Source organism: Salvelinus alpinus, chromosome 17, assembly GCF_045679555.1.
Source record: "Salvelinus alpinus chromosome 17, SLU_Salpinus.1, whole genome shotgun sequence".
Lineage (NCBI taxonomy): Eukaryota > Metazoa > Chordata > Actinopteri > Salmoniformes > Salmonidae > Salvelinus > Salvelinus alpinus.
Genome location: NC_092102.1, coordinates 31424881 through 31452467, shown reverse-complemented (window position 1 = coordinate 31452467; position 27587 = coordinate 31424881). Strand labels below are relative to the sequence as shown.

General features: G+C 40.9%; 1 protein-coding gene across 1 annotated transcript in view; it reads right to left on the bottom strand.

Annotated features, from left to right (window-relative positions):
* Positions 1-748: 748 nt before the first annotated feature.
* Positions 749-27587, bottom strand: part of LOC139542757 (acid-sensing ion channel 1-like) — a 114437-nt gene continuing 87598 nt past the window's right edge. The window contains exons 3-11 of the mRNA XM_071348560.1: positions 11651-11801; positions 9581-9708; positions 9266-9416; positions 9112-9168; positions 8835-8988; positions 8514-8605; positions 8315-8394; positions 7969-8070; positions 749-2025 (exon numbers count right to left, since the gene is read on the bottom strand). Of these exons, the coding sequence (XP_071204661.1) occupies positions 1906-2025; positions 7969-8070; positions 8315-8394; positions 8514-8605; positions 8835-8988; positions 9112-9168; positions 9266-9416; positions 9581-9708; positions 11651-11801 (1035 nt within the window). The 3' untranslated portion in view covers positions 749-1905. The remainder of the gene's footprint in view (positions 2026-7968; positions 8071-8314; positions 8395-8513; positions 8606-8834; positions 8989-9111; positions 9169-9265; positions 9417-9580; positions 9709-11650; positions 11802-27587) is intronic.

The window sequence follows — 27587 nt, the reverse complement described above, 5'->3', positions numbered from 1 at the left end:
CATGTGGGCAAATTTTTATTGAGATCATTCTGAAAATTAAAAATCATACTTTATGTTTTCAAAAGAAAAACAGGTGCAAACATCGCAATCTCTTCATTATTCTCAATGAGAAACGATCAAATCAAAGCTGAGACTTGCAACCTTGGATGACTGGATATATGGACCTTGGAGAAAACAGCCTTTGTTAACAGATTCGTTTAGCAGGGCTTGCAAAACAAAACATTCCAATGATCTAAATGTCAAATTAATCTCTTTTGCTGTCCTCAGATGGCTTTGGGTTTTGTTCATTGTCTCAATGTGAATTTCACAGACCATTATCTCATATCCAACACTAACTGGCAGAAGGAGGGAGTCTTGTGTGAGACACTATTGCATTATTGAAACAATAGGGGACCTTGTTTGGGGAGGTGACTGGTCACAAGGGAACACAGACATTCCAATGAAAGAATAGATTCAGCAGTTTAGATTTTACAATTTGGTAAAATAGAGGAAGTTTTAAGTCGTTGTTTACACAGAAAAGTGCCTGTTCAAACAAGGTTAACATAGACTCTGGCTATTAACTCCCTTTACCCCATGTTGTAAACAAATATTTTGTTATTGTATGTATGTGTTTCTTCGGTTTCTCTGTAGTACAGGAAAGGTATAGCTGGCATGGATACGAAAGAGTAAGAAGTTTGGGCCATCTTGAAAAAAATAAAATAAGGTCTGTCTTCAGATCTTGCCAAAAATGAAGCAAGATTCCACTGAATTGAAATTTCATTATACTTTATTGTTGCTTTTTAGATAAATAAAACATCTGAAAACATGTAAACTGGTAGGCATAGTATTTATAGAAAAACAAAAGTAAGATCACATACACATGGCTACATTAATTACATCAATAACATTAGGCAAGACTATGCAACCACGATCAGAACATTATCCATAGTTTTTCTTTGCAGTATTTTATTTATATGTTCATGGTACTGTTGTGCTTGAGAATAACACTACACAGTTACACACTATCATACAACTCCCCTTTTCCTATGATAAATACATCTAGCATGGCCAAATGAGGCATGAGTGATAAGAGATCGTTTCAGTAAGTGCTCCTAACTACCTCCAATGGTTCCTACCAAAATATATTGTAGTAACAGTGGTCCAATTGTTTAACTTTGGGGAGTCAGGCCATATTTCTATTGTCAAAAAAGTGGATCGACATCTCTCGTCATCTAGTTCTATCTCATCTACTCATTTGGCTGTAAAACTTTCACACTTCTTACGTAAGAAAATACAAATGTTGACTTCTCTGTTTTATTACTTAGAAAATGGTGAACAATCTTTTCAATTGAATAATTACTTGTTTTTCACTCTATAATACAAGATGAAAAATCAACTTCATTGAATTATGTCAAATTGGCCAATTGGACAGAAGCAGTAAATTACAAAAGGGGCCAATTTCGGGACTGCAATTCATTAACTTGAGAAAGTGTACTCTTGAAGTATTACACACACACATACACTCAAAACACACACACACTCAAAAAGGGCATGCACATAAACACAACCATACAAACAAACAGACCAAAATTGTAGCACGGACAAACATTCCAATATACTGCGAGGACATTTCCCACCATCACACACCCAAAGCCAAAATCTCTTAGTCCTGCTTGCTATATCTAAATGTAGCTCAAGTAAAATTACATTCTTAGAATACAATAGAATAACTATTTTAATTTGTACGTGGATTAACATTGCCACTTTCATGACATTGCAGTCATTATGATCCAGCAGGCTATACGTGGCTACTACTCTTGCACCCGTGTGACTTCAGTGCTATTGAAGTGTTACATATTACCCATTATCAAGCTTTATACTCTGACATCTGTCCACTTTTGAATCAAATTGAAATGCTCCATTTTCTTACTTCCTTGTGTTCTGATTGGCTGAGCAGGTGACGTCCTCTGGGTTGCTCCTCCCTGTGTGATGAGGTAGAATATTGGCAGAGTATGGAGGTGGTGCATGAGTATTGTCACGGAGAGACTGGGGTGAATAATGTGAAATGGATAGTTAGTGACAAAAAAAGTTGGAGTATAACACAAGAAAAAGACAAGTTAAACTCAAACTCATGAAAGACAACCAGTGAGAAAGCAGAGATTGAACAGACAACATACAGTCCTGCATATAAAAGTGTATCCTTCTGCAGATCTGCTTCATATATTAAATGCACAACATATTATAAAGCCCCCTTTTGAATCCAAGTGCCACATTACCCACTGGGAGCGGTGTAAAGTACGAAAGCAAAAATACTTTAAAGTACTACTTAAGTTGTTTTCTGAGGTATCGGTACTTTACGTTACTATTAAAATATTAGATTTTTTTTTCTTTTACTTCACAACATTCCTAAAAAAATGAATGTACTTTTTACTCCATACATTTTCCCTGACACCCAAATGGGACAGGAAAATGGTCCAATTCACACACTTATCTAGAGAACAGCACTGGTTATCATAATGCCTCTTATCTGGACTCGCTAAACACAAATGCATCGTTTGCAAATAATGTCTGAGTGTAGAAGTGTGCCCATGGCTATCCATAAATTTAAAAAATACACGAAAATTGTGCCGTGTGGTTTGGAATTTTAATGATTTATACTTTTACTTTTGAAACTTAAGTATATTTTAGCAATTACATTTACCTTTGATACTTAAGTATATTTAAAAACAAATACTTTTAAACTTTTACTCAAGTATGACAATTTGGTACTTTTTACACCACCGCCTACTGTGCAAACCACGAACCACGTAGTTTCAACATGGATTATGGGGTAATATTTGGTTGAGATGTTGATTCATGAGATTACATACTATATTCACCCATTCAAAAAGACAGACAAAAGTTTGTTGAATTTCCAATGTGTCACTATGCTCTCAACCATCTAAAAGTAAAAAACTATGTCTGAATGTTGTTTTAGTTGTCACCCAAATGTCTATCACTGCGCTTTCAACCATGTAAAAGCTAAATTCAAATGGTAATACAATGTCAGATATTTTGTTTATTTATACAACAGATTAATGTGTTATCACTTTGCTTCATCGAATAGCAGAACCAAATTACCTGGATTGCGGTTGAGAATACATTAAACGTACAATACCAGTCGAAAGTTTGGACACACCTACTCATTGAGGGTTTTTCTTAATTTTTACTATTTTCTACATTTTAGAATAATAGTGAAGACATCAAAACTATGAAATAACACATATGGAATCATGTAGTAACCAAAAAAGTGTTAAACAAATCAAAATATATTTATATTTGAGATTCTTCAAAGTAGCCACCCTTTGCCTTGATGACAGCTTTGCACACTCTTGCCATTCTCTCAACCAGCTTCATGAGATATTCACCTGGAATGCTTTTCAATTAACAGTTGTGCCTTGTTAAAAATGTATTTGTGGTATTTCTTTCCTTCTAAACACGTTTGAGTTGTGTTGTGACAAGGTAGGCGTGGTATACAGAAGATAGCCCTTTTTGGTAAAAGACCAAGTCCATATTATGACAAGAAAAGCTCAAATAAGCAAAGAGAAATGACAGTCCATCGTTACTTTAAGACATGGTCAGTCAATCCGGAAAATTTCAAAAACTTTTAAAGTTCCTTCAAGTGCAGTCGCAAAAACCATCAAGTGCTATGATGAAACTGGCACTCATGACGACCGCCACAGGAAAGGAAGACCCAGAGTTACCTCTGCTGCCGAGGATAAGTTCATTAGAGTTAACTGCACCTCAGATTGCAGCCCAAATAAATGCTTCACAGAGTTCAAGTAACAGACACATCTCAACATCAACTGTTCAGAGGAGACAGCATGAATCAGGCCTTCATGGTCGAATTGCTGCAAAGAAACCACTACTAAAGAACACCAATAAGAAGAAGAGACTGGCTTGTGCTAAGAAACACGAGCAATGGACATTAGACCGGTGGAAATATGTCCTGTGGTCTGATGAGTCCAAATTTGAGATTTTTGGGTCCAACCACTGTGTCTTTGTGAGACGCAGAGTAGGTGAACAGATGATCTCTGCATGTGGGGTTCCCACTGTGAAGTATGGAGGTGTGATGGTGTGGGGGTGCTTTGCTGGTGACACTGTCTGTGATTTATTTAGAATTCAAGGCACACTTAACCAGCATGGCTACCACAGCATTCTGCAGTGATACGCCATTCCATCAGGTTTGCGCTTAGTGGGACTGTCATTTGTTTTTCAACAGGACAATGACCCAAAAACACACCTCCAGGCTGTGCGAGGACTATTTGACCAAGAAGGAGAGTGATGAGTGCTACATCAGATGACTTGGTCTCCACAATCACCCGACCTCAACCCAATTGAGATGGTTTGGAATGAGTTGGACCGCAGAGTGAAGGAAAAGCAGCCAATGTGGGAACTCCTTCAAGAATGTTGGAAAAGCATTCCAGGTGACTACCTCATGAAGCTGGTTGAGAGAATGCCAAGCTATCATCAAGGCAAAGGGTGGCTACTTTGAAGAATCTCAAATATAAAATATATTTTGATTTGTTTAACACTTTTTTGGTTACTAAATTATTCCATATGTGTTATTTCATCGTTTTGATGTCTTCACTATTATTCTACAATGTGGAAAATAGTGAAAATAAAGACAATTCCTTGAATGAGTAGTTGTGTCCAAACTTTTGACTGGTACTGTACATGGTGCAAGTGATCAATGAGAACAAATTTGAGCACAAAATCTGAGAGAAATAAGCTTTTTGTACGTATGGAACATTTCTGGGATCTTTTATTTTTGCACATAAAACATGGGACCAACACTTTACATGTTAGTTTATATTTTTGTTCAGTGTAAATGCACTTTAAATAAAGTTCGATTTGATTTAGTCCTATTCTTTAACTTAGATTTTAGGTTGAGATTGAGATTTGAATCCAACACATCAATCAGTAATTTGTAGACAAAATAGAATTAAAGACAGACTAAGTCAGTGGCACAGATGGAACTATCTAAGCAGAAGATATAGAACATCTTCAAATGTTGATATTTGATTGCATTGTCAACCAAACACAATTCAATATCACTAAATATCCATAAATTTGAAATCAACCAGAGCTTGAAACTCTAGGCCTATTGTATTATATATTTTTAGTTGCATTCTGGGTTGAATTGAAACAATAGACGTTGATAACTGAAATAGCATCATTGATGATATATGAGTGATGAATTATGGTCACATTTCATTTGCTCTGTTAAACCTACTCTTTGGAATGACTTTAATATGAACAGTGAATCTACTTCATTTTTAAGTGGGGATCTCTCAACGATTATTCTAACGATAGCACATTGGTAATATTGAGTGATAAATATCATAGCTAAGCAGGGCTGGGCTTGGTTAAAAACCTGGATGGTAGACCAAAGGGTAGCTGTAGATAGATCAATTCTCCTAGTAGGAGGTGCTGCCCAGCCTGTAGTTTTCTTTTCTGATAGTGGAAATAATGCTGAAGATCTGATATTGTTTTAAAGGTACAAACTCAACATATTTTAAACAAGGTTTGTCTATGTTGAAATTTGGTTACCATGACAAATTACATTCAAACAACATTGGTTCTAACACGTTTTTGCCCAGTGGGTAAACACTTGCTACTTTTAAGATTCATATATTTCCAAAGATATAGATGAGAGAAAACTTGATGGAAATTGATGGGGTGAAGACATGTTTCTCAAGCTGATACACAACATCACAACCTCAATTGATATCCATTGTAACTATTGTTGTTGCTCAGAAAAAATATCAACAGATGTTTTGGATATTGTTTTTGCTATTTGATCTTCAATGTGGTATTCCATTCTTCTGCTGCAAAGCCATTTACATTAGCCAACGAAATCAAAGGGATGCATGTGAACGATCATTGAATTGATTGTCTTTTTTTCTGCTGTGTGCGAGGCAAAACTAGACATACAGTGGGGAGAACAAGTATTTGATACACTGCCGATTTTGCAGGTTTTCCTACTTACAAAGCATGTAGAGGTCTGTCATTTTTATCATAGGTACACTTCAACTGTGAGAGACGGAATCTAAAACAAAAATCCAGAAAATCACATTGTATGATTTTTAAGTAATTAATTTGCATTTTATTGCATGACATAAGTATTTGATCACCTACCAACCAGTAAGAATTCCGGCTCTCACAGACCTGTTAGTTTTTCTTTAAGAAGCCCTCCTGTTCTCCACTCATTACCTGTATTAACTGCACCTGTTTGAACTCGTTACCTGTATAAAAGACACCTGTCCACACACTCAATCAAACAGACTCCAACCTCTCCACAATGGCCAAGACCAGAGAGCTGTGTAAGGACATCAGGGATAAATTGTAGACCTGTACAAGGCTGGGATGGGCTACAGGACAATAGGCAAGCAGCTTGGTGAGAAGGCAACAACTGTTGGCACAATTATTAGAAAATGGAAGAAGTTCAAGATGACGGTCAATCACCCTCGGTCTGGGGCTCCATGCAAGATCTCACCTCGTGGGGCATCAATGATCATGAGGAATGTGAGGGATCAGCCCAGAACTACACGGCAGGACCTGGTCAATGACCTGAAGAGAGCTGGGACCACAGTCTCAAAGAAAACCATTAGTAACACACTAAGCCGTCATGGATTAAAATCCTGCAGCGCACGCAAGGTCCCCCTGCTCAAGCCAGCGCATGTCCAGGCCCGTCTGAAGTTTGCCAATGACCATCTGGATGATCCAGAGGAGGAATGGGAGAAGGTCATGTGGTCTGATGAGACAAAAATAGAGCTTTTTGCTCTAAACTCCACTCGCCGTGTTTGGAGGAATAGAAGGATGAGTACAACCCCAAGAACACCATCCCAACCGTGAAGCATGGAGGTGGAAACATCATTCTTTGGGGATGCTTTTCTGCAAAGGGGACAGGACGACTGCACCGTATTGAGGGGAGGATGGACGGGGCCATGTATCGCGAGATCTTGACCAACAACCTCCTTCCCTCAGTAAGAGCATTGAAGATGGGTCGTGGCTGGGTCTTCCAGCATGACAACGACCCGAAACACACAGCCAGGGCAACTAAGGAGTGGCTCCGTAAGAAGCATCTCAAGGTCCTGGAGTGGCCTAGCCAGTCTCCAGACCTGAACCCAATAGAAAATCTTTGGAGGGAGCCGAAAGTCCGTATTGCCCAGCGACAGCCCCGAAACCTGAAGGATCTGGAGAAGGTCTGTATGGAGGAGTGGGCCAAAATCCCTGCTGCAGTGTGTGCAAACCTGGTCAAGAACTACAGGAAACGTATGATCTCTGTAATTACAAACTAAGGTTTCTGTACCAAATATTATGTTCTGCTTTTCTGATGTATCAAATACTTATGTCATGCAATAAAATGCAAATTAATTACTTAAAAATCATACAATGTGATTTTCTGGATTTTTGTTTTAGATTCCTTCTCTCACAGTTGAAGTGTACCTATGATAAAAATTACAGACCTCTACATGCTTTGTAAGTAGGAAAACCTGCAAAATCGTCAGTGTATCAAATACTTGTTCTCCCCACTGTATACCCCCACACACACATTCATGAAACTCACCAGGTACAGATGTAGGATCTTAATAATGCAGGCTATTTAAAACTTGTAGTAGATTTGAGGTTTAAAAAGGCTTTTGAAGTTTTAAATTTACACTTTGAAATATCAGATTTGATTGTCCTCTACAAAAAAGTACATTAATTATAATCGCCATAATAATTCACATTTCCTGTGCTGCAGGATTATTTTCCTGCTGTAGCAAACTGGCTCAAATTAAGATCCTACATCTGCACGTTCATTTAGAACACATTTTATTTTGCACAAAAAATGGCTTCATGCATGGCTTCATGCACATGAAATCCTTCATTGAGATGTTTAGACATGAAGCAATATGGCTGCCTCTTTCTGAGAGCTGCAAATGGTTAGTGAAAGTTACTGACGTGACATTTCACATCGTCCAGGCTCAGAACAGCTCCCTGGTCGTTGTTGTTGCTGTGCTTGTGTTTCTTCTCTGAGCATCTACAGAGCTTGTACTTTATCACCTGTGATGAAACACAGATGCACACTACAAAGGTCAGTGAAGCTGTCAATTTGAGACAAAGGCTGGTAAGAGAAAATGTGGACATTTTGGAGTGTGCCTGCCTCTTCGACAGTTATTTGTAAAACGCATAAATGTTTAATTCAGCTTTTCCAAGAGATTACAATAATGAGTGAGACAGAAAGCATAATGGAAAAGTCTGGTTGTTTTCTGTCACTGTAGAATACTAGAGAGAATGAAAAGATTACCTCATAGATATAGTCAAACAGCTCCAGAATAGTAAGGATACTGGCTCCAATGAAAAGACCCATCTGACCACCAATATCACCTAGGAAGAACAGAGAAGGACAAGATTATCAAAGATAAGAAACTTTCCCAAAAGATACACATTTCCAACAAAGTATCCTTAAAAAGAAAATTAATAGTTTTTTAAAATCAGTGAAATACCTAAAAGTCCTGCTACTTCATAGGCTTTCTTCTGTTCGATCGTCTCATAGTTTAGAGCCTCAAAGAAGATGTCCAGAACCAGGATATTGTCACTGTTACAGAAAAATACCATATTCAACATCTAAACAGCAAGCAGCAGCATACCACCCTGCATACCACTGCTGGCTTGCTTCTGAAGCTAAGCAGGGTTGGAAAATCTTTACTTAGTTGCACTAGATATGTGTAATGGAACTGAAGGGCCAAAGCCCCAATCAAATTTCTTACTATGTACTCCATACTCGCTGTAAAGTTTTTATTTGGTTTTTGAAACATTAGACTCACGCTATGTACTGCTCTGACTTGTTGTATTTTTTGGCCAGATACTTGGCAGAGGCCTTGCTGGGGATCTTGACGAAGGACAGCTCCTTGCTGTATCTGGTCATGTTGCATGGCGTCTCACACACACAAAAATCATTGTCTCTCTCCACCAGGAAGTCTGGGGGCAAAGAGCAATACTGCAGCATTAACACTTCTTCTCTTTTTAGTACATGTAAGGGATGTAGAGACTAAAATAAAGTTGCTATGGTCCAAGACACAGCAGTCTGGATCTATTGCTTACCAAGAGCTGGATCAGCACACTCTTTGTACAGCTCAGGGGTGCAGTATGGGGCATCTCCTGTATATAAAGTGTTGTTAATCAATGAATCTAAGTTGAACTTGAAAACTTAAATAGTCCAGACTAGGTAAACGGCTGGGTGGGAGAGTTCACTTACCAGGCATGTGCACCATGCGGCAGTTACAGTTCTCCACCAGGTAGCGCGTCTCACAGTCGATACGGCAGGCGGTGATGCTGTACGTTTCAAAGAATTCTGAGTCCATCCATGTCACCTTACAGTCCCCCCAGGGTGGGGGCAAATATATCAGCTGGAATAGACACACATGACAAGTGTTACACATACAGTATAAGCTACAGTACAACTACAATTGAATAGGTGTACTACAACAGTTACACAGGTTGTGCTTACAGTAGCATATTGTACATGTATTTTGTTTAAATAAAGTTGTGCAAATAAATATAATGTCCCGACCCGTTGTTCCTGGCAGGAGACAAAGGTCTGGAACCCAGGTGCCACTCCGAAGCCCAGCTGGTCGATGAAGGGTGGCTCCTCCTGATTGTGGATCTGAACTTTGATCCCAGCTTCAAATGAGGTCTCATCTGTGGAGAGGGGAACAGTGGCAGGGATCACTGCACCATCCATGCATGGCTTATTTAACTAATAAACCCACTGGCTCCAGCAGACAGATAGAGTGGTCTGTTGGATAGAGCAACACACATGTGAGCTGTATTTAGTGTTTTAGTATTTTATTAGGATCCCCATTAGATGTTGCGAAGGCAGCCACTACTCTTCCTGGGGTCCAAATAGGAACAAAACAACACATCACAAAACAATAGTCTGCATCAGGGATCATCAACTAGATTAAGCCGCGGGCCAATTGATTCTTGAGCGGATGGTCGGGGGCTCGGAACATAATTGCAAATAATTTGTAGACTGCAAATTGACCAGAAGAAGCCCAAACAGATATAATGCTTGACTAAAACATAATAATTTCAAACCTTGCTTACATTTGTATATGATCACGTGTCTCTCTATTACATGTGGGAATACTTGGGAACAGATTTCTTAAATTAAAATAACTTGGAGCTGATTTCCTGTTTTTTTTTAAGTCTTTTATGTCCAACACTGAAAATTCCACACAATAAAAAAACGTGTTTCTTTTCAATTTTGCGCAGAAAACTTGGGGGGCCAAATAAAACCACTCTGTGTCAAATTAAAATCCAGTTGGGGAACCCTGGTCTAAATCATTACAAATTTACGTCATATTTTCTTTTTACAATATTACAATACTACAATATTACAATGAGTGGGTGTGTGTAGTGTGAGTGCCAGAGTGTGTGTGTGTTTTTGTGTGAGTGTGTGTGTGTGAATGTGCATGCGTGAGTGTGTCTCTTCACAGTCGTGAGGTATTGTTGTGTCGTGAGGTGTTGTTTTATCTGTGTTTTAAATCTTTTACTGCTAGCTTGGGTTACCTGATGTGTTTTAAATATTTTACTGCTAGCTTGGGTTACCTGATGTGGAAAAGAGTTCCATGTAGTCTTTGCTCTATGTAGTACTGTGCGTCACAGGCCTTAGGGACTGTGAAGATACCCCTGGCGGCATGTCATGTGGGGTATAAATGGGTTTCTGAGCTGTGAGTTAGCTGTTTGAACAGACATTTCAGTGCTTTCAACACGTCAATACCTCTCACAAAGACAAGTAGTGATGAAGTCAATCTCTCTACTTTGAGCCAGGAGAGATTGATGCGCATGTTCTTGATATTAGCCCTCCGTGTACATTTAAGGGCCAGTCGTGCTGCTCTTTCTGTGCCAACTGTAATTTTCTAAGTCCTTCTTTGCAGCACTTGACCATATAACTGGGCAGTAGTCTAGGTGTGATTAAAACTAGGGCCTGTAGGACTTGTTAGTTTGACTGTGATGTCAAGAAAGCAGAGCAGCGCTTTATCATGGACAGACCTCTCCCCATCTTAGCAACCGTTGGATCAATATGTTTTGACCATGTCAGTGTACAATCCACGGTTACACCAAGCAGTTTAGTCTCCACAACTTGCTAATTTTCCACATTATTCATTACAAGATTTAGATTAGGTTCAGGGTTTAGTGATTGATTTGTCTCAAATACAATGTTTTAAGGTTTTTACATATTTTGGACTAGCTTATTGCTAGCCACCCATTCTAAAACTGAATGCAGCTCTTTGTTAAGGGTTGCAGTGATCTCACTTACTGTGGTAGCTGACGTGTATAATGTTGAGTCTTCAGTGTACAGAGACTGTACAGGCTTTACTTAATGCTAGTGGTAGGTCATTAGTAAAAATAGAAAGGACCAAGGCAGCTGCTTTGAGGTATACTACACTCTACCTGGTTTACGTTAGAGAGGTGTTGTGTTTGATAGGTAGCTCTCAATCCACGATATTGCAGAGGATGTAAAGCCATAACACATACGTTTTTTCAGCAGCAGATTATGATCGCTGTGTAATGAACTAGACTTAAACACACACACACAAGCACCCACACTTACACATACACACACTTTTGTCCTCACCTGTCTCTCCCCACACAGGGAGGTACTCATCTTGCTGAATGTCCAGCATGAGCTCCAGACCGTTCCCCATCCCTCCCTTGGTAGTTATGAGAGGGGTGCGGCCCTCGCCTCCTGCGTTGAACGTGTAACACTTCCCATAGCGAGTGAACACCTGAGGAGAAAGATGAGAAATATGAAAGGGATGAGATAGCAAGACGAGATATCCTGGAACCGTCCCTCACAATAGCAGAGCCATATTCATCCAGATGTATGGCTCTGCTCTATAGTTTCTATAAATCCAGTTTGTTCCTTACTGTAACTTGCCACTGGGGGTCAGTGTTAGTCTACATTAGACACCACAGTACCAGGAGTGATGAGGGTATTCCCCTGAGTTTGGGGTTACCTAATCATCTGATCTAGGGATTTCACATAACTGGGCAGGGGTGCAGCCATGGGTGGGCCTGGGAAGACAAAATTAGTTTCCCCCTACAAAACGGCTTTATTACAGACAGAAATACTCCTCAGCACCCCCTCCCCCCACCCTCCCCTCAGTCGATCCCGCAGGTGAAGAAGCCGGATGTGGAGGTCCTGGGCTAGCATAGTTACATGTGGTCTGTGGTTGTGAGGCCGGTTGGACGCACTGCCAAATTCTCTAAAACAACATTGGAGGCAGCTTATGGTAGAGAAATGGACACCAAATTCTCTGGCAACAGTACTGGCGGATATTCCTGCAGTCAGCATGCCAATTGCACGCTCCCTCAAAACTTGAGACATCTGTGGCATTGTGTTGTGGAACAAAACTGCACATTTTAAAGTGGGCTTTTACAAGGTGCACCTGTGTAATGATCATGCTGTTTAATCAGCTTCTTGATATGCCACACCTGTCAGGTGGATGGATTATCTTGGCAAAGGAGAAATGCTCACTAACCAAATCAAGTTTATTTTATATAGCCCTTTGTACATCAGCTAATATCTCGAAGTGCTGTACAGAAACCCAGCCTAAAACCCCAAACAGCAAGCAATGCAGGTGTAGAAGCACGGCGGCTAGGAAAAACTCCCTAGAAAGGCCAAAACCTAGGAAGAAACCTAGAGAGGAACCAGGCTATGAGGGGTGGCCAGTCCTCTTCTGGCTGTGCCGGGTGGAGATTATAACAGAACATGGCCAAGATGTTAAAATGTTCATAAATGACCAGCATGGTCAAATAATAATCAGGAGTAAATGTCAGTTGACTTTTCATAGCCGATCATTAACTAACAGGGATGTAAACACATTTTGAGAGAAATACGTTTGGTGCATAATGGGACATTTCTGTGATTTTCTATTTCAGCTCATGAAACACGGGACCAACACTTTACATGTTGCGTAAAAATTTTTGTTCAGTGTATAAACAACAGCATGGAACTATGCTCATGTCTACTGTAAGTCATAAGTCATTTGTATTTATGACACTGTCTGTATTAACTATACAGTAACTTGTGCTGTGCTGAAGCTGGGAGCGGGCCATTGCTCAGCGTATGCAGCAACATGACACATCTGTGAATAGAGAGAGGGCTGACAAACACAATGATTGTTGACTGAGTTTGGACAGTGCTGTTAGACAGCTCAGCCTTGCCATCTATCATCACACACACGTTTGTTCTACTATCCTTGTGGGAACCAAACAATCCTATTTCCCTAACCCCTAATCGTGAACCTAAACCTAACTCCTTACCCTAAACCTAATTGTATCTCTAACCCTCCCCACTTGTCAGAACTTTCCTTGTTTTACTATCCTTGTGAGGAATTCTGGTCCACACGATAGTAAAACCAAACACACACACACACACACACACACACACACACACACACACACACACACACACACACACACACACACACACACACACACACACACACACACACACACACACAGGCTGACAATTACAGGATCAATGTTCAGCTTGAGACTGCTACACTGCTTGAGACTGCTGAGAGACTGCTACACAGCTATAGGCTTGTAGAGTGACTGGAAATCACTGTGGGGTAAATTCATTACTGATTTTTTCAGACACACTGAATGGAGTATGTGAGTATTCTGGAGGATGTTTTTGTCATCATTGCCTAGACAAGAAAATAGGCTTCTAATCTCAACCAATGTTAGAGTAAAAAGACTCTCCTACCTCACACTCTACTTCCATATTTTCTATGCCTTCTGTAACATGCTTCTACTCTGCTTCAACCCTGCTTCTACCCATCCACCCATCTCTTACTCACACATTTCCCTACTTCCTTTACACTCTCTTTATACATCATCAACACTACCCCACTCCTTCCTCCTTCATGCTATCCCCCCCTCTATCCCTCCCTTCATCCATTCCGCTGAACTTTGACTGGCATCGTTATAGACGTGTGTCTACTCTGCAGAGCCTAATGGCATATGGGGAAGTTACTAACCATATGCTAGTTCTATGTTAGCCTTTACATCTAACCTCAATGAGTGCATGTTCTTTCTGAACACATGAAAGAATGACTGTAAGGTCAGAGAGCTAGATGCTCTTTATGAATAAATGAACCAATGAATGAGTGTGTGATGTCAGCTAGTGCCTGTTCCTTATGAATACATTAATGAATGAACATGTATTTTCTGAAGTTTGGAATTTGATTTTTATGCATTACAATGTAATGCATGTTCCTGAATGAATGATTGAATTTGTGTGCGGCGTGCAGTTTGTGTCTTTGTGCACGTTGCTATCTATGCCACATTACATTTGGCCTACATGATCTGACAGTGACTCATAATACACTGTTGACTCTATAAGATGACAGGCCACACTGACAGTTGAACACCAAAAGAAGAAAAGTGAAGGAAAGTTCCAGTTCCTTTGTGAATATGTAAAGTTTTTAGGCCAATAGTTTTCCTCTAGGGTTGTTGGGTTCATCTTTCCTTTTACTTTCTGCTGCCTTTGTTGGCAATTCATTAAAATGACTACTTTACAGAGAAATCAATCCTCTTTACCCACCCTAAAGATCTTAAAGTTTGCGGTCTATAATCTTTGGAGTGCCCTGTAGTCAATCTGTGCCTATCATTCATAGTGCGTTTCCCACCATTGAAAAGCACTTAGCACTCTCCTGTGGTTAATCATATACATCAATGTGCATTTCCTTCCTTACAGGCGAGGCAGACTCTAGAACAAGTCCTAAATCACTAATCCACATTCCTGGCTGTTGGAGGAGACCTGATACACCCCAGCTGTTAAAGGATGCCTCTGCAGGGGGAAATGAATCCATTAGCATTCTATTGTTTTATGAGGGAACGTTTCAGAGCTATTATGCTGCTCTATTAAACAGCCGAAGCGCCGGCAAAGAGATTGCGATTTAAATGGTAGTAGCAGCCAAGTGTCAGGCAGCAGTGACCGGTCGACGGTCGGCAAGCATAATCTTTTTTCCAGAGAGTGCTAATGTTGTCATTTGCTTGTTGATGCAGCAGGCGTTCTAAATAATCTGGAAAATCTGGAAACTCCCAAGACAGCCAACTTTATAGATAAGCGGACTTTGTTGAACTTTAGTTAAGATATAATGAAAACTTAAAAACACAGGCAACAGGCAGGAGAGTTAACAGATTTATGCATTGTTAATTGTGCTCATTAAAGGAGTATGCCTATTCAAATGCATTAATGCCATAGTTCAGATCAGTCTTGCCAACCTGAGACCTGTCTCTCCTGTTCTAGGTTCCATCTGTCTTTCCCGCCCAAACTGAAGGGCAAACCAAGAACAGTAAAACAGGGAGGCTCTCGACTGTTGAGTGCTGACTGACTTCTGTGAGGGAGATAGATTGCAGCTCAAAGGCTCTTGTAGACGCAATCCGCCATGTCAGAATACTGGCAGTACACTGTCCTGTTATCGACCGTGGGTGTTTGGACAACAGCTGCTGACTCACCAAACTAATGACAAGCTTTGGGTAATACTGAAGGTCTTCCCATGCAGGACTTCAAATACCAAGGCTAGGGGATTTAATGAGTGTGTGTATGTGTATTTGTGTGTGTGTGTGTGTGTGTGTGTGTGTGTGTGTGTGTGTGTGTGTGTGTGTGTGTGTGTGTGTGTGTGTGTGTGTGTGTGTGTGTGTGTGTGTCTCAAGTGTGTGTGTGTCAAGCTGAGTGTGTTAATGATGGCTGAAAAGCATAGAGGCTCAATAGTTACTTGACAAATTTTGTCACAAAAACAACAACTGTCGGGAACAAGTGAACTGAAGTGAACCACAGGCCTCCACAGGGAAGATGGCAATATAAAAGCCTGCCACACAGTAAGTGTTCCCCTTAATTTGTGTTCTGGCAGTAAAAAGAGAGATCCATAAACTGTCACCAGCAAGTCACACATCATTTTGATACTACAAAAAAATATGTGGACATGGCGTAGAGAATAGCTAAAATGTTTTCCTCCAAATGAATACCTTTTCACAGTACAGTCTGCTTTTTAAAGTGGTGTATAAAGATGTCAACAACCTACTGTGTTTTTCATATGTCAACATCATGAAACACCATACAGTACATTCAACTGTCTATAATTGTACAAAACCCTGTACAGAAATCATAGTAAATTAGCATGTTTAGTTTAACACACGTCTGCTGTCACAGGTCACAGCTAGAGTATTACATCTGGTAATGAATGGATCATCCCATACCAGCCACTTCCAATGGCTTTCCTGTCAGATAGTACCTTGAGCCAGACAGGCCTGCAAGAGTTGTCTAATGACCAGTTCATGGATAAAGGGACAGCAGGACCTCAGACATAATTGACAACAAAGGAGAAAGAGAATAAATAGAGCAGGAGCTGTTGACTTGTATTTTTCCACTTTAGATGATTTGCAGGGGAGATCCCGCACTACATGCCTTTATGCTCTGCAATTCAGTTAAATCCTCAAATGTCAGAATAACTTGACTCATTGCTACAATCATTAGCTGTGTGGTAGGCAGCGCCATTGTTTGCATTATATCCTTGTGATGGATCCTCTTTTCAGCTTTCCATCACAAACCCACATCCTTTCATTCGCGAGCCTGCCCACTGGGCAGATGTCTATTTCATTGAAGTGATGAGGAAACAACATTGATTCAACCAGTGTGTGCCCAGTGGGTGAGTTTTGAAAATTCTAATTAATCTCCCACACAATAAGTGTTTCTTTCCTTTAATTGCTCCTCCATCCCTCCCCTCTCACCGTCTCCTCTGAGCTATGATGTGATATTCCCAGTGGACTCCTTTCCATCTTCTCCCTCCTCCTGCTAAGTTTGATTAATACTTGAAAGGCCGACAGAGACGCTCTACTCCTCTCCACCACTTTCATCCCACTCCCAGACACTGCCATGACTCTCAGTATCTATCACCTTCAGAGGCGATAGCATGATAGCATGGGATGAGAGACATGGAGGCAGAGAGAGAGAGAGACAGGGAGAGAGAGAGGGAGATAGAGAGAGAGAGAGAGAGAGAGAGAGAGAGAGAGAGAGAGAGAGAGAGAGAGAGAGAGAGAGAGAGAGAGAGAGAAGGGGGTGGGGAGAGGTGAGAGAGAGTAAAGGAAGCATATTATATGAAGGAGTATTCTTCCACTTAAGACGTATAAAGCCTGTTACTAGGAGGGAAAAAGACACCACTTTTGGTTGAGTTAACCTCAGAGGGCATTGCAGATAATGCAGAGAGTGAATTTGTGTCAAAGGTTCAGCCATTCTTTTTTAAATGTATCAAACCACTATACAGATTAGGATATGACCAAAATATATGCATGATGTTAGCTGGGGTCAGGATACCTGTATGTCGATGCAAAAAGTAACATCCAAAATAAAAGAAACACCATGTCACGTTCCTGACCTATTTTATGTTATTTTTGTATATGTTTAGAGGGTCAGGGCGTGAGTTGGGGTGGGCATTATATGTTTTGTGTTTCATCGTTTAGGTCACTTGTAATTAGCCTTATATGGTTCTCAATCAGAGACAGGTGTTTGACGTTTTCCTCTGATTGAGAACCATATATAGGTTGGCTGTTTCACACTGTTTGTTTGTGGGTGATTGTCTTCCGTGTCTGTGTCTGTGCACCACACGGGGCTGTTTTCGGTTTGTTCGTTTTATGTAGTCAATTCCTGTTCGTGAGTTCTTTCGTGTCTGTATGTAAGTTCCATGTTCAGGTTTCGTCTACGTCGTTTGTTATTTTGATTATTCCAAGTATAGTTCGTGTCAGTGTTCGTCGCTTGTAAATAAATTCATTATGTCATATCACAACGCTGCGCCTTGGTCGAATCACTACTCCTCCTCTTCGTATGAAGAGGAGGACGAACACCGTTACACACCAACATAAAGTGTGTTAGTAGGGCGTTGGGCCACCTCGACCAGAACAACTTCAATGCACCTTGGCATAGATTCTACAACTGTCTGGAAGTCTATTGGAGGGATGTGACACCATTCTTCCATGAGAAATTCTATATTGTGGTGTTTTGTTGATGGTGGTGGAAAACTCTGTCTCAGGCACCATGCCAGAATCTCCAATAAATGTTCAATTGGGTTCTGGTGACTGAGATGGCCATTGTATATGGTTTACATGCTCATCAAACCATTTAGTGACCACTCGTGCCCTGTGGATGGGCACATAGCCATGGTAGCCAAAATAATGGCCAAAATAATGGCCTGCACAGCATTTGTATACATGACCTTAAGCATGATGGGATGTTAATTGCTTAATTAACTCAGGAACCACACCTGCTTTCAATATACTTTATTTCCCTCATTTACTTGAGTGTTTCTATTATTTTAGCAGTTACCTGAATGTTGGTAGATGCATTATGTTTGTGATACATATTTGAAGAGTAATTGCAAAAATCGTTTAAAAAACAATGAACAATAGAGCAGTTAGATTGGCTATTCATTGATGAATCAACTATAGTGTATTCACCCTCTAGTACTCAGGCAATAAAAACAACACAGCATAAAGAGGAACGTAAAACTGCATGGGGGTCTCAACAACACAAATCCAATCAAATGGTGAGTAACACTGTTGGGTAGAATCTTCTGTACGGTATGTCTCTGGGAGAGACTATAACTGGCAACTTGAACCTTGTCTTCTATGGTTGGAGGAAAACTGGCCAAGTGCCATGACATGCTAAGTAAAAAAAAACATCTTTCAACACTGGGAAAAAAGCAGGTGAGAAAAAAAGAGTAAAATAACCCCTGTTACCCCCACCTCCTGCTGGCTTATTCATAGATGGAGTAGAAAATATCTCCATATTTAAAGAAGCGCATACTAAAACCCTGTTAAAAACAAGCTCTTTTTCAGCCAATTGTATTAGTCCTCCCCTGGTGAATGTCGGGCATGTGGATTTCAACACTAGATAAAGAATGTGTTTGGATGGCAGGAAAACTCTCTGTCAGATACATACAATTTTCTCTAAAATCTCCAAGGCAGTAATAAAGCCATGATTCCCCCCAGAGTGAGCCCAAATGAGGCTTGAGTAAGGTGGAAAACAGTAAGGGGACTGGGCTATTCCCTGTCAGTCCCTTCCACCAATCTGTTGTATTTACAGTGAATAATGGTATTAACTTTAGATAGCTACATACAAAATAGATTTGAACTGATAAAGATACATAGCATTCCATTTCTGTCTTATACTCTTTATTAGTGGATAGAATCGTATACGATATCACCAACTGTGAAGAAAAGCAGATACAGTTGAAGTCCGAAGTTTACATACACTTAGGTTGAAGTCATTAAAACTCGTTTTTCAACCACTCCACAAATTTCTTGTTAATAACTTCTCTAGGATATGTGGGACGCTACCGTCACACTTGGCCAATAGCCAGGGAAAATGTAGAGCGCCAAATTAAAAAAATGATATAAAATCAAACTTTCATTAAATCACACATGTAAGATACCAAATTAAAGCTACACTCGTTGTGAATCCAGCCACCATGTCAGATTTCAAAAAGGCTTTTCGGCGAAAGCATAAGATGCTATTATCTGATGATAGCACAACAGTAAACAAAGAGAGTGTAGCATATTTCAACCCTGCAGGCACGACACAAAACGCAGAAATAAAATATAAATCCTGCCTTACCTTTGACGAGATTCTTTTGTTGGCACTCAAATATGTCCCATAAACATCACAAATGGTCCTTTTGTTCGATTAATTCCGTCCATATATATCCAAATTGTCCATTTATTTGGCGCGGTTGATCCAGAAAAAAACAGCTTCCAATTTGCGCAAAGTCACTACAAAATATCTCAAAAATTACCTCTAAACTTTGCCAAAACATTTCAAACTACTTTTATAATACAACTTAAGGTATTTGTAAACATTAATAATCGATCAAATTGAAGACGGGTCTATCTGTTTTCAATACAGGAGATCAACAAACTAACGCTACTTTTCTAGTCTTGCGCAACTCTCAAACAGTACACATGACGTTACACTGTTTCCAGGTGGCCTCACTTCTTCATTGCACAAAGGAATAACCTCAACCTATTTCCAAAGAGTGGTGACATCCAGTGGAAGCGGTAGGAACTGAAAACAGGGTGATTAGACATCCAGTATTCCAATGAAAACTCATTGAACAGACAGTGACTTAAAAAATATATATATTAATGGTTAGTCCTCAGGGTTTTGCCTGCTACATAAGTTCTGTTATACTTACAGACATGATTCAAACAGTTTTAGAAACTTCAGAGTGTTTTCTATCCAAACCTACTAATAATATGCATATCTTATATTCTGGGGATGAGTAGAAGGAAGTTGAAATTGGGCACGCTATTTATCCAATAGTGAATTTGCTGCCCCCTATCCTAGAGAAGTTTTAACAAACTATAGTTTTAGCAAGTCGGTTAGGACATCTACTTTGTGCATGACACAAGTAATTTTTCCAACAATTGTTCACAGACAGATTATTTCATTTATAATTCACTGTATCACAATTCCAGTGGGTCAGAAGTTTACATACACTAAGTTGACTGTGCCTTTAAACAGCTTGGAAAATTCCAGAAAATGATTTCATTGCCTGTCAGAAGTTCTAAAGCCAATTGACATCATTTGAGTCAATTGGAGGTGTACTTGTGGATGTATTTCAAGGCCTACCTTCAAACTCAGTGCATCTTTGCTTGACATCATGGGAAAATCAAAAGAAATCAGCCAAGACCTCAGAAAGAAAATTGTAGACCTCCAATTTCCAAATGCCTGAAGGTACCACGTTCATCTGTACAAACAATAGTACGCAAGTACAAACACCATGGGACCACGTAGCCATCATACCACGCAGGAAGGATACGCGTTCTGTCTCCTAGAGATGAACGTACTTCGGTGAGAAAAGTGCAAATCAATCCCAGAACAACAGCAAAGAACCTTGTGAAGATGCTGGAGGAAACAGGTACAAAAGTATGTATATCCACAGTAAAACGAGGCCTATATCGACATAACCTGAAAGGCCGCTCAGCAAGGAAGATGCCACTGCTCCAAAACCACCATAAAAAGCCACGGGTTGCAACTGCACATAGGGACAAAAATCGTTATTTTTGGAGAAATGTCATCTGGTCTGATGAAACAAAAATAGAACTGTTTGGCCATAATGACCATCGTTATGTTTGGAGGAAAAAGGGGGAGGCTTGCAATCCGAAGAACACCATCCCAACCGTGAAGCACGGGGGTGTTGTGGGGGTGCTTTGCTGCAGGAGGGACTGGTGCACTTCACAAAATAGATGGCATCATGAGGGAGGAAAATTATGTGGATATATTGAAGCAACATCTCAAGACATCGGTCAGGAAGTTAAAGCTTGGTCGCAAATGGGTCTTCCAAATGGACAATGACCCCAAGCATACTTCCAAAGTTGTGGAAAAATGGCTTAAGGACAACAAAGTCAAGGTATTGGAGTGGCCATCACAAAGCCCTGACCTCCATCCTATAGAAAATGTGTGGGCAGAACTGAAAGCGTGTGCGAGCAAGGAGGCCTACAAACCTGACTCAGTTACACCAGCTCTGTCAGGAGGAATGGGCCAAAATTCACCTACAAAATGTAGGAAGCTTGTGGAAGGCTACCCGTAACGTTTGACCCAAGTTAAAGAATTTAAAGGCAATGCTACCAAATACTAATTGAGTGTATGTAAACTTCTGACCCACTGGCAATGTGATGAAAGAAATAAAAGCTGAAATAAATCATTCTCTCTACTATTATTCTGACATTTCACATTCTTAAAATAAAGTGGTGACCATAACTGACCAAAGACAGGGAATTTTTACTCTGATTAAATGTCAGGAATTGTTAAAAACTGAGTTTAAATGTATTTGGCTAAGGTGTATGTAAACTTCAGACTTCAACTGTACAGTATATCTGGTAATTTCATCCAATTAAAGTGAATAGTCTACCTATGCACAGACAGTCCCAGCTATTCCTCAATGGCAGCTTTTATGTTTCCTGCTGTGCTGCCCCAGCTTTCCTCCAGTGGCACCCTTCACCTTGTTGATATAGTCAACCATAAATACATGTATAGCACAAGCTGACTTCCAACCCCAATATTTTTTCATCGCCTACGTATCGGCTGACTGGTTCTGCTGTGCACCTACAATAGCGACGCTCACCATGCTGGGAGAGCTCTGCCGGGCACAGAGGCCATCTCAGCAGATAACTGTTAACTCCAGAGTGCTATGTCCCCTCCTCATACACAGCTGAGTAAACATCAATGGATAAACAGCCTGAGGGGAAGTAAGTAGGCTTCTACAGTATGCAGGGTTTCTAGGAGAGAATTGCTATGAGTCTCTATCTGCAGGGTTAATCTGTGAGCTTGACTGAATCAAGTGGATGTATGGGACCCTGCTTTACGCCCTGCCTCTAAAAACCACTGCCATGTAAAGATTCATTCAAAGGTTTATTGAGTCTGCTTTTATAAGGATCTATTTTTTTGTGAGGTGGAGTCGAGCCACGGTAGTGTTAAAAGTGTATTTAGTTGTCTCTCTAGAGGAGCTGTCAATCATGATCGTGTGTGTGTTTTTGCCACAGTAATATGGCTCAGTCAGTAGCTAGTGTTCTAGAACATTCTGTCCTCCAAACACACATCCATCAGTGCTTTGGAGCACTTTATTGTGAGTAGGTACTCCAGTGTTTTTAAATAATCAGAACGAGACACACACACAGACCAAAATTGTGTGGAGAGCAGTTTGTTGTGTTTCAGAGCTGGCTGATTGGCTGTCTAGCTGGTACCCTGCTGAGAAGGAGTCAAGAGGTTAATTGGTTAATGCACACTGCACAGTTCCTAGAATGTATTTTAGGATAATGATCGGTGGTGTGTGTGTTTGTTTGTGTCTGTGTGTGTGTGTGTGTGTGCTTGCGCGTATGAGTGAGTTGGGAGAGTTCAGTAAAGAAGAGAAGACCATTAATTAAAGAAAAGCAAAAGTTTGGACACACCTACTCATTCCTGAGTTTTTCTTTATATTTTTCTATTTTCTACATTGCAGAATAACAATGCAGGTACCAAAACTATGAAATAACACATATGGAATCATGTTGTAACCAAAATATATATAATAATATTTTATATTTCAGATTCTTCAAAGTAGCCACCTTTTGCCTTGATGACAGCTTTGCACACGCTTGGCATTCTTTCAACCAGCTTCATGAGGTAGTCACCTGGAATGCATTTCAATTAACAGGTGTGCCTTGTTTAAAGTTCATTTGTGGAATTTCTTTCCTTGTTAATGCATTTGAGCCAACCAGTTGTGTTGTGACAAGGTAGGGGTGGTATACAGAAGATAGCCCTATTTGGTAAAAGACCAAGTCCATATTATTGCAAGAACAGCTCAAATTATCAAAGAAAAAATACAGTCCATAATTACTTTAAGACATGAAGGTCAGTACTTTGCTCAGTTCATCTTTCACTTGATCCTGACTAGTCTCCCAGTCCCTGCTGCTGAAAAAAATTCCCACAGCATGATGCTGCCACTAACATGCTTCACCGTAGGGATAGTGCCAGGTTTCCTCCAGATGTGATGCTTGGCATTCAGGCCAAAGAGTTCAATCTGGGTTTCATCAGACCAGAGAATCTTGTTTCTCATGGTCTGAGTGTCCTTTAGGTGCCTTTCGGCAAAGTCCAAGTGGGCTGTCATATGCCTTTTAATGAGGAGTGGCTTCCATCTGGCCACTCTACCATAAAAGTCTGATTGGTGGAGTGCTGCAGAGATGGTTGTCCTTCTGGAAGGTTCTCCCATCTCCACAGAGGAACTCTGTCACTCTGTCAGAGTGACCATTGGGTTCTTGGTCACCTCCCTGACCAAGGCCCTTCTCCCCCGATTGCTCAGTTTGGCCGGGCAGCCAGCTCTAGGAAGAGTCTTGGTGGTTCCAAACTTCTTACATTTAAGAATGATGGAGGCCACTGTGTTCTTGGGGACCTTCAATGCTGCAGACATTTTTTGGCATACTTCCCCAGATATGTGCCTCGACACAATCCTAACTCGGAACTCTACGTACAATTCCTTCACCCTGATGGCTTGGTTTTTGCTCTGACATGCACTGTCAACTGTGGGACCTCCTATAGACAGGTGTGTGCCTTTCCAAATCATGTCCAATCAATTGAATTTACCACAGGTGGACTCCAATCAAGTTGTGGAAACATCTCAAGGATGATCATTGCAAACAGGATGCACCTAAAATCAATTTCGAGTCTCATAGCAAAGGATCTGAATACTTATGTAAATAAGGTATTTCTGTTGTTTTTTTTAAATACATTTGCAAACACTTTCACTTTGTCATTATGGGGCATTGTGTGTAGATTGATGAGAAAAAAATATTTGATACATTTTAGAATAAAGCTGTAACGTAACAAAATGTGGAAAAGGTCAAGGGGTCTGAATACTTTCCGAATGCACTGTACATCCACAGAAACGTGCTCACAGCTGCTGCTGACACAGTTGCATACAGTATGGATCTTTAGATTGTCACACCTTTCCACACTTGGCACACACTCACTAATACACAGATGACAAATGACGTGGACCCCAAGAAGAGTTGCTGAGGCTTCTGCAAAACCTAATGGGGATCCAAATAAACAAAACATACACATACATACAAAGAAAATATTGTACAGAGGCTCACCAACGTATAGTGTATATGAATGTAATACTGTGCACATGCATGCACGTGCACCTACACACACACCCGCACACACACACCCGGTGGGGTCTGCTATACAACAGTGTAAACAATGCGGGTAGATGTACACAGACCTGTCCTCTGACACTCCCTCCAATGAAGCTTCATGGCAGCCTGGCCAAAAGCACTGTGTAGTGGGCTGTTTGGTTGCTGGGACAAGAGGCACATGAAGTGGAAGAATCTTCCATTCCCTCTGTCACAAGGGGATTGATGGATGATTTAAGATGAAATCGTCAATCCCGTTACGGTCAACCCTGTTACGGTCAACCCTATCACAGTCAACCCTTTTACTTTATTTGGCACTTAATAGGCACTTACTATATCATTTTTTTATAGATGGGAAAACATGCTTTGTATTAAGTTGAACATGTGCACTTTATGACAGAATGAAATAATTTGGTGAAATCAAAAGTTTGTTCTGATCAAGTTACACTTCTCAAAAGGCACTGAAAAGGTGGAATGACCCAGTTAAGGGAACTTCAAAGACAGATACAGAGCCACTGCCTGTAGTGGATAAATCCTGTTTGAGATGTGCTTCCCTACTGTCCCACTCTCCACTCCTCATCTTCAATTCCCATCTATGGGCCTAGATATATATTTTTAATTGAACCTTTATTTAACTAGGCAAGTCAGTTAGGAACAAATTCTTATTTACAATGACGGCCTACACCGGCCAAACCCGGACGACGCCGGGCCAATTGTGCGCCGCCCTAATCTGACTCCCAACCACGGCCGATTGTGATACAGTCTGGATTTGAACCAGGGTGTCTGTAGTGACGCCTCTAGCACTGAGATGCAGTGCCTTAGACCACAGTGCCACTCGTGAGCCCTGTACCATCAAGACAAAGGGCAATAACAAGACAAAGTTTGGCTGAGGGATAAGAAGAGTATTTTCTTTATTCAACTGCATGCTCTATTTTGTATAAAATGTTCATCTGGAAAGTATCTGTTTCATCAGATTTTCATCAGTCAACATGGAAACTAAGATTAAATCAGTGAGTTCCTCTTAATGTAACACCTATCATTTTGGTACTCTAAAATGTATTCATTTATCATCAGTGGAACTTGTGTTGCATTTGGTACACAGGCAGCTTCCCCCCGAGCAAACCTCCTCCCTGAGTGTGACAAATGTCACACTCTGCTGAGAAAAATCTGCTGAGGCTCCAGATTTCCCAGGCTGTCACGTGGTGTTCCTGAGCACATAAGAGATTAATAAGTTTCCCAGATAGCGCACACAAGCAACTTTGACTCCCCAACAAGCGGTGTTCACGCCATCACTTTCTGCTGAATCGCAGAGCGGCAGGAAGCTCGGAGTTCAAGCTGGGAGGCGAGATAACCTTTAACGCCTGGCCGGTCACAGGGAACCAACAGGAGGTGTGAGTGAGAACATCACAAAGGATTCAACACACTTGAGGTGCTCAACTCACCAGACAGGAGTAGCTGCATTATAGAGCAATTTCAAACAGTATCTAGCCACTGGCCAACTATGATACAAATTTATATAAATGTATGAGGCCATTTAGCCTATCAGACGAGCCTCTAAGCTCGCTTCGAAGCACACAACACTGAACCATGCATGAGAGCATCCAGATGACTGTGTGATCTCGCTCTCCGTAGCCGATGTGAGTAAGACCTTTAAACAGGTTAACATTCACAAGGCTGCGGGGTCAGATGGATTACCAGGACGCGTACTCAGAGCATGCGCTGATCAACCTCTCCCTGACCCAGTCTGTAGTACCTACAGTGGGGAGAACAAGTATTTGATACACTGCCGATTTTGCAGGTTTTCCTACTTACAAAGCATTTAGAGGTCTGTAATTTTTATCATAGGTACACTTCAACTGTGAGAGACGGAATCTAAAACAAAAATCCAGAAAATCACATTGTATGATTTTTAAGTAATTAATTTGCATTTTATTGCATGACATAAGTATTTGATACATCAGAAAAGCAGAACTTAATATTTGGTACAGAAACCTTTGTTTGCAATTACAGAGATCATATGTTTCCTGTAGTTCTTGACCAGGTTTGCACACACTGCAGCAGGGATTTTGGCCCACTCCTCCATACAGACCTTCTCCAGATCCTTCGGGTTTCGGGGCTGTCGCTGGGCAATATGGACTTTCAGCTCCCTCCAAAGATTTTCTATTGGGTTCAGGTCTGGAGACTGGCTAGGCCACTCCAGGACCTTGAGATGCTTCTTAAGGAGCCACTCCTTAGTTGCCCTGGCTGTGTGTTTCGGGTCGTTGTCATGCTGGAAGACCCAGCCACGACCCATCTTCAATGCTCTTACTGAGGGAAGGAGGTTGTTGGCCAAGATCTCGCGATACATGGCCCCATCCATCCTCCCCTCAATACGGTGCAGTCGTCCTGTCCCCTTTGCAGAAAAGCAGCCCCAAAGAATGATGTTTCCACCTCCATGCTTCACGTTTGGGATGGGTTCTTGGGGTTGTACTCATCCTTCTTCTTCCTCCAAACACAGCGAGTGGAGTTTAGACCAAAAAGTTATATTTTTGTCTCATCAGACCACATGACCTTCTCCCATTCCTCCTCTGGATCATCCAGATGGTCATTGGCAAACTTCAGACGGGCCTGGACATGCGCTGGCTTGAGCAGGGGGACCTTGCGTGCGCTGCAGGATTTTAATCCATGACGGCGTAGTGTGTTACTAATGGTTTTCTTTGAGACTGTGGTCCCAGCTCTCTTCAGGTCATTGACCAGGTCCTGCCGTGTAGTTCTGGGCTGATCCCTCACCTTCCTCATGATCATTGATGCCCCACGAGGTGATATCTTGCATGGAGCCCCAGACCGAGGGTGAT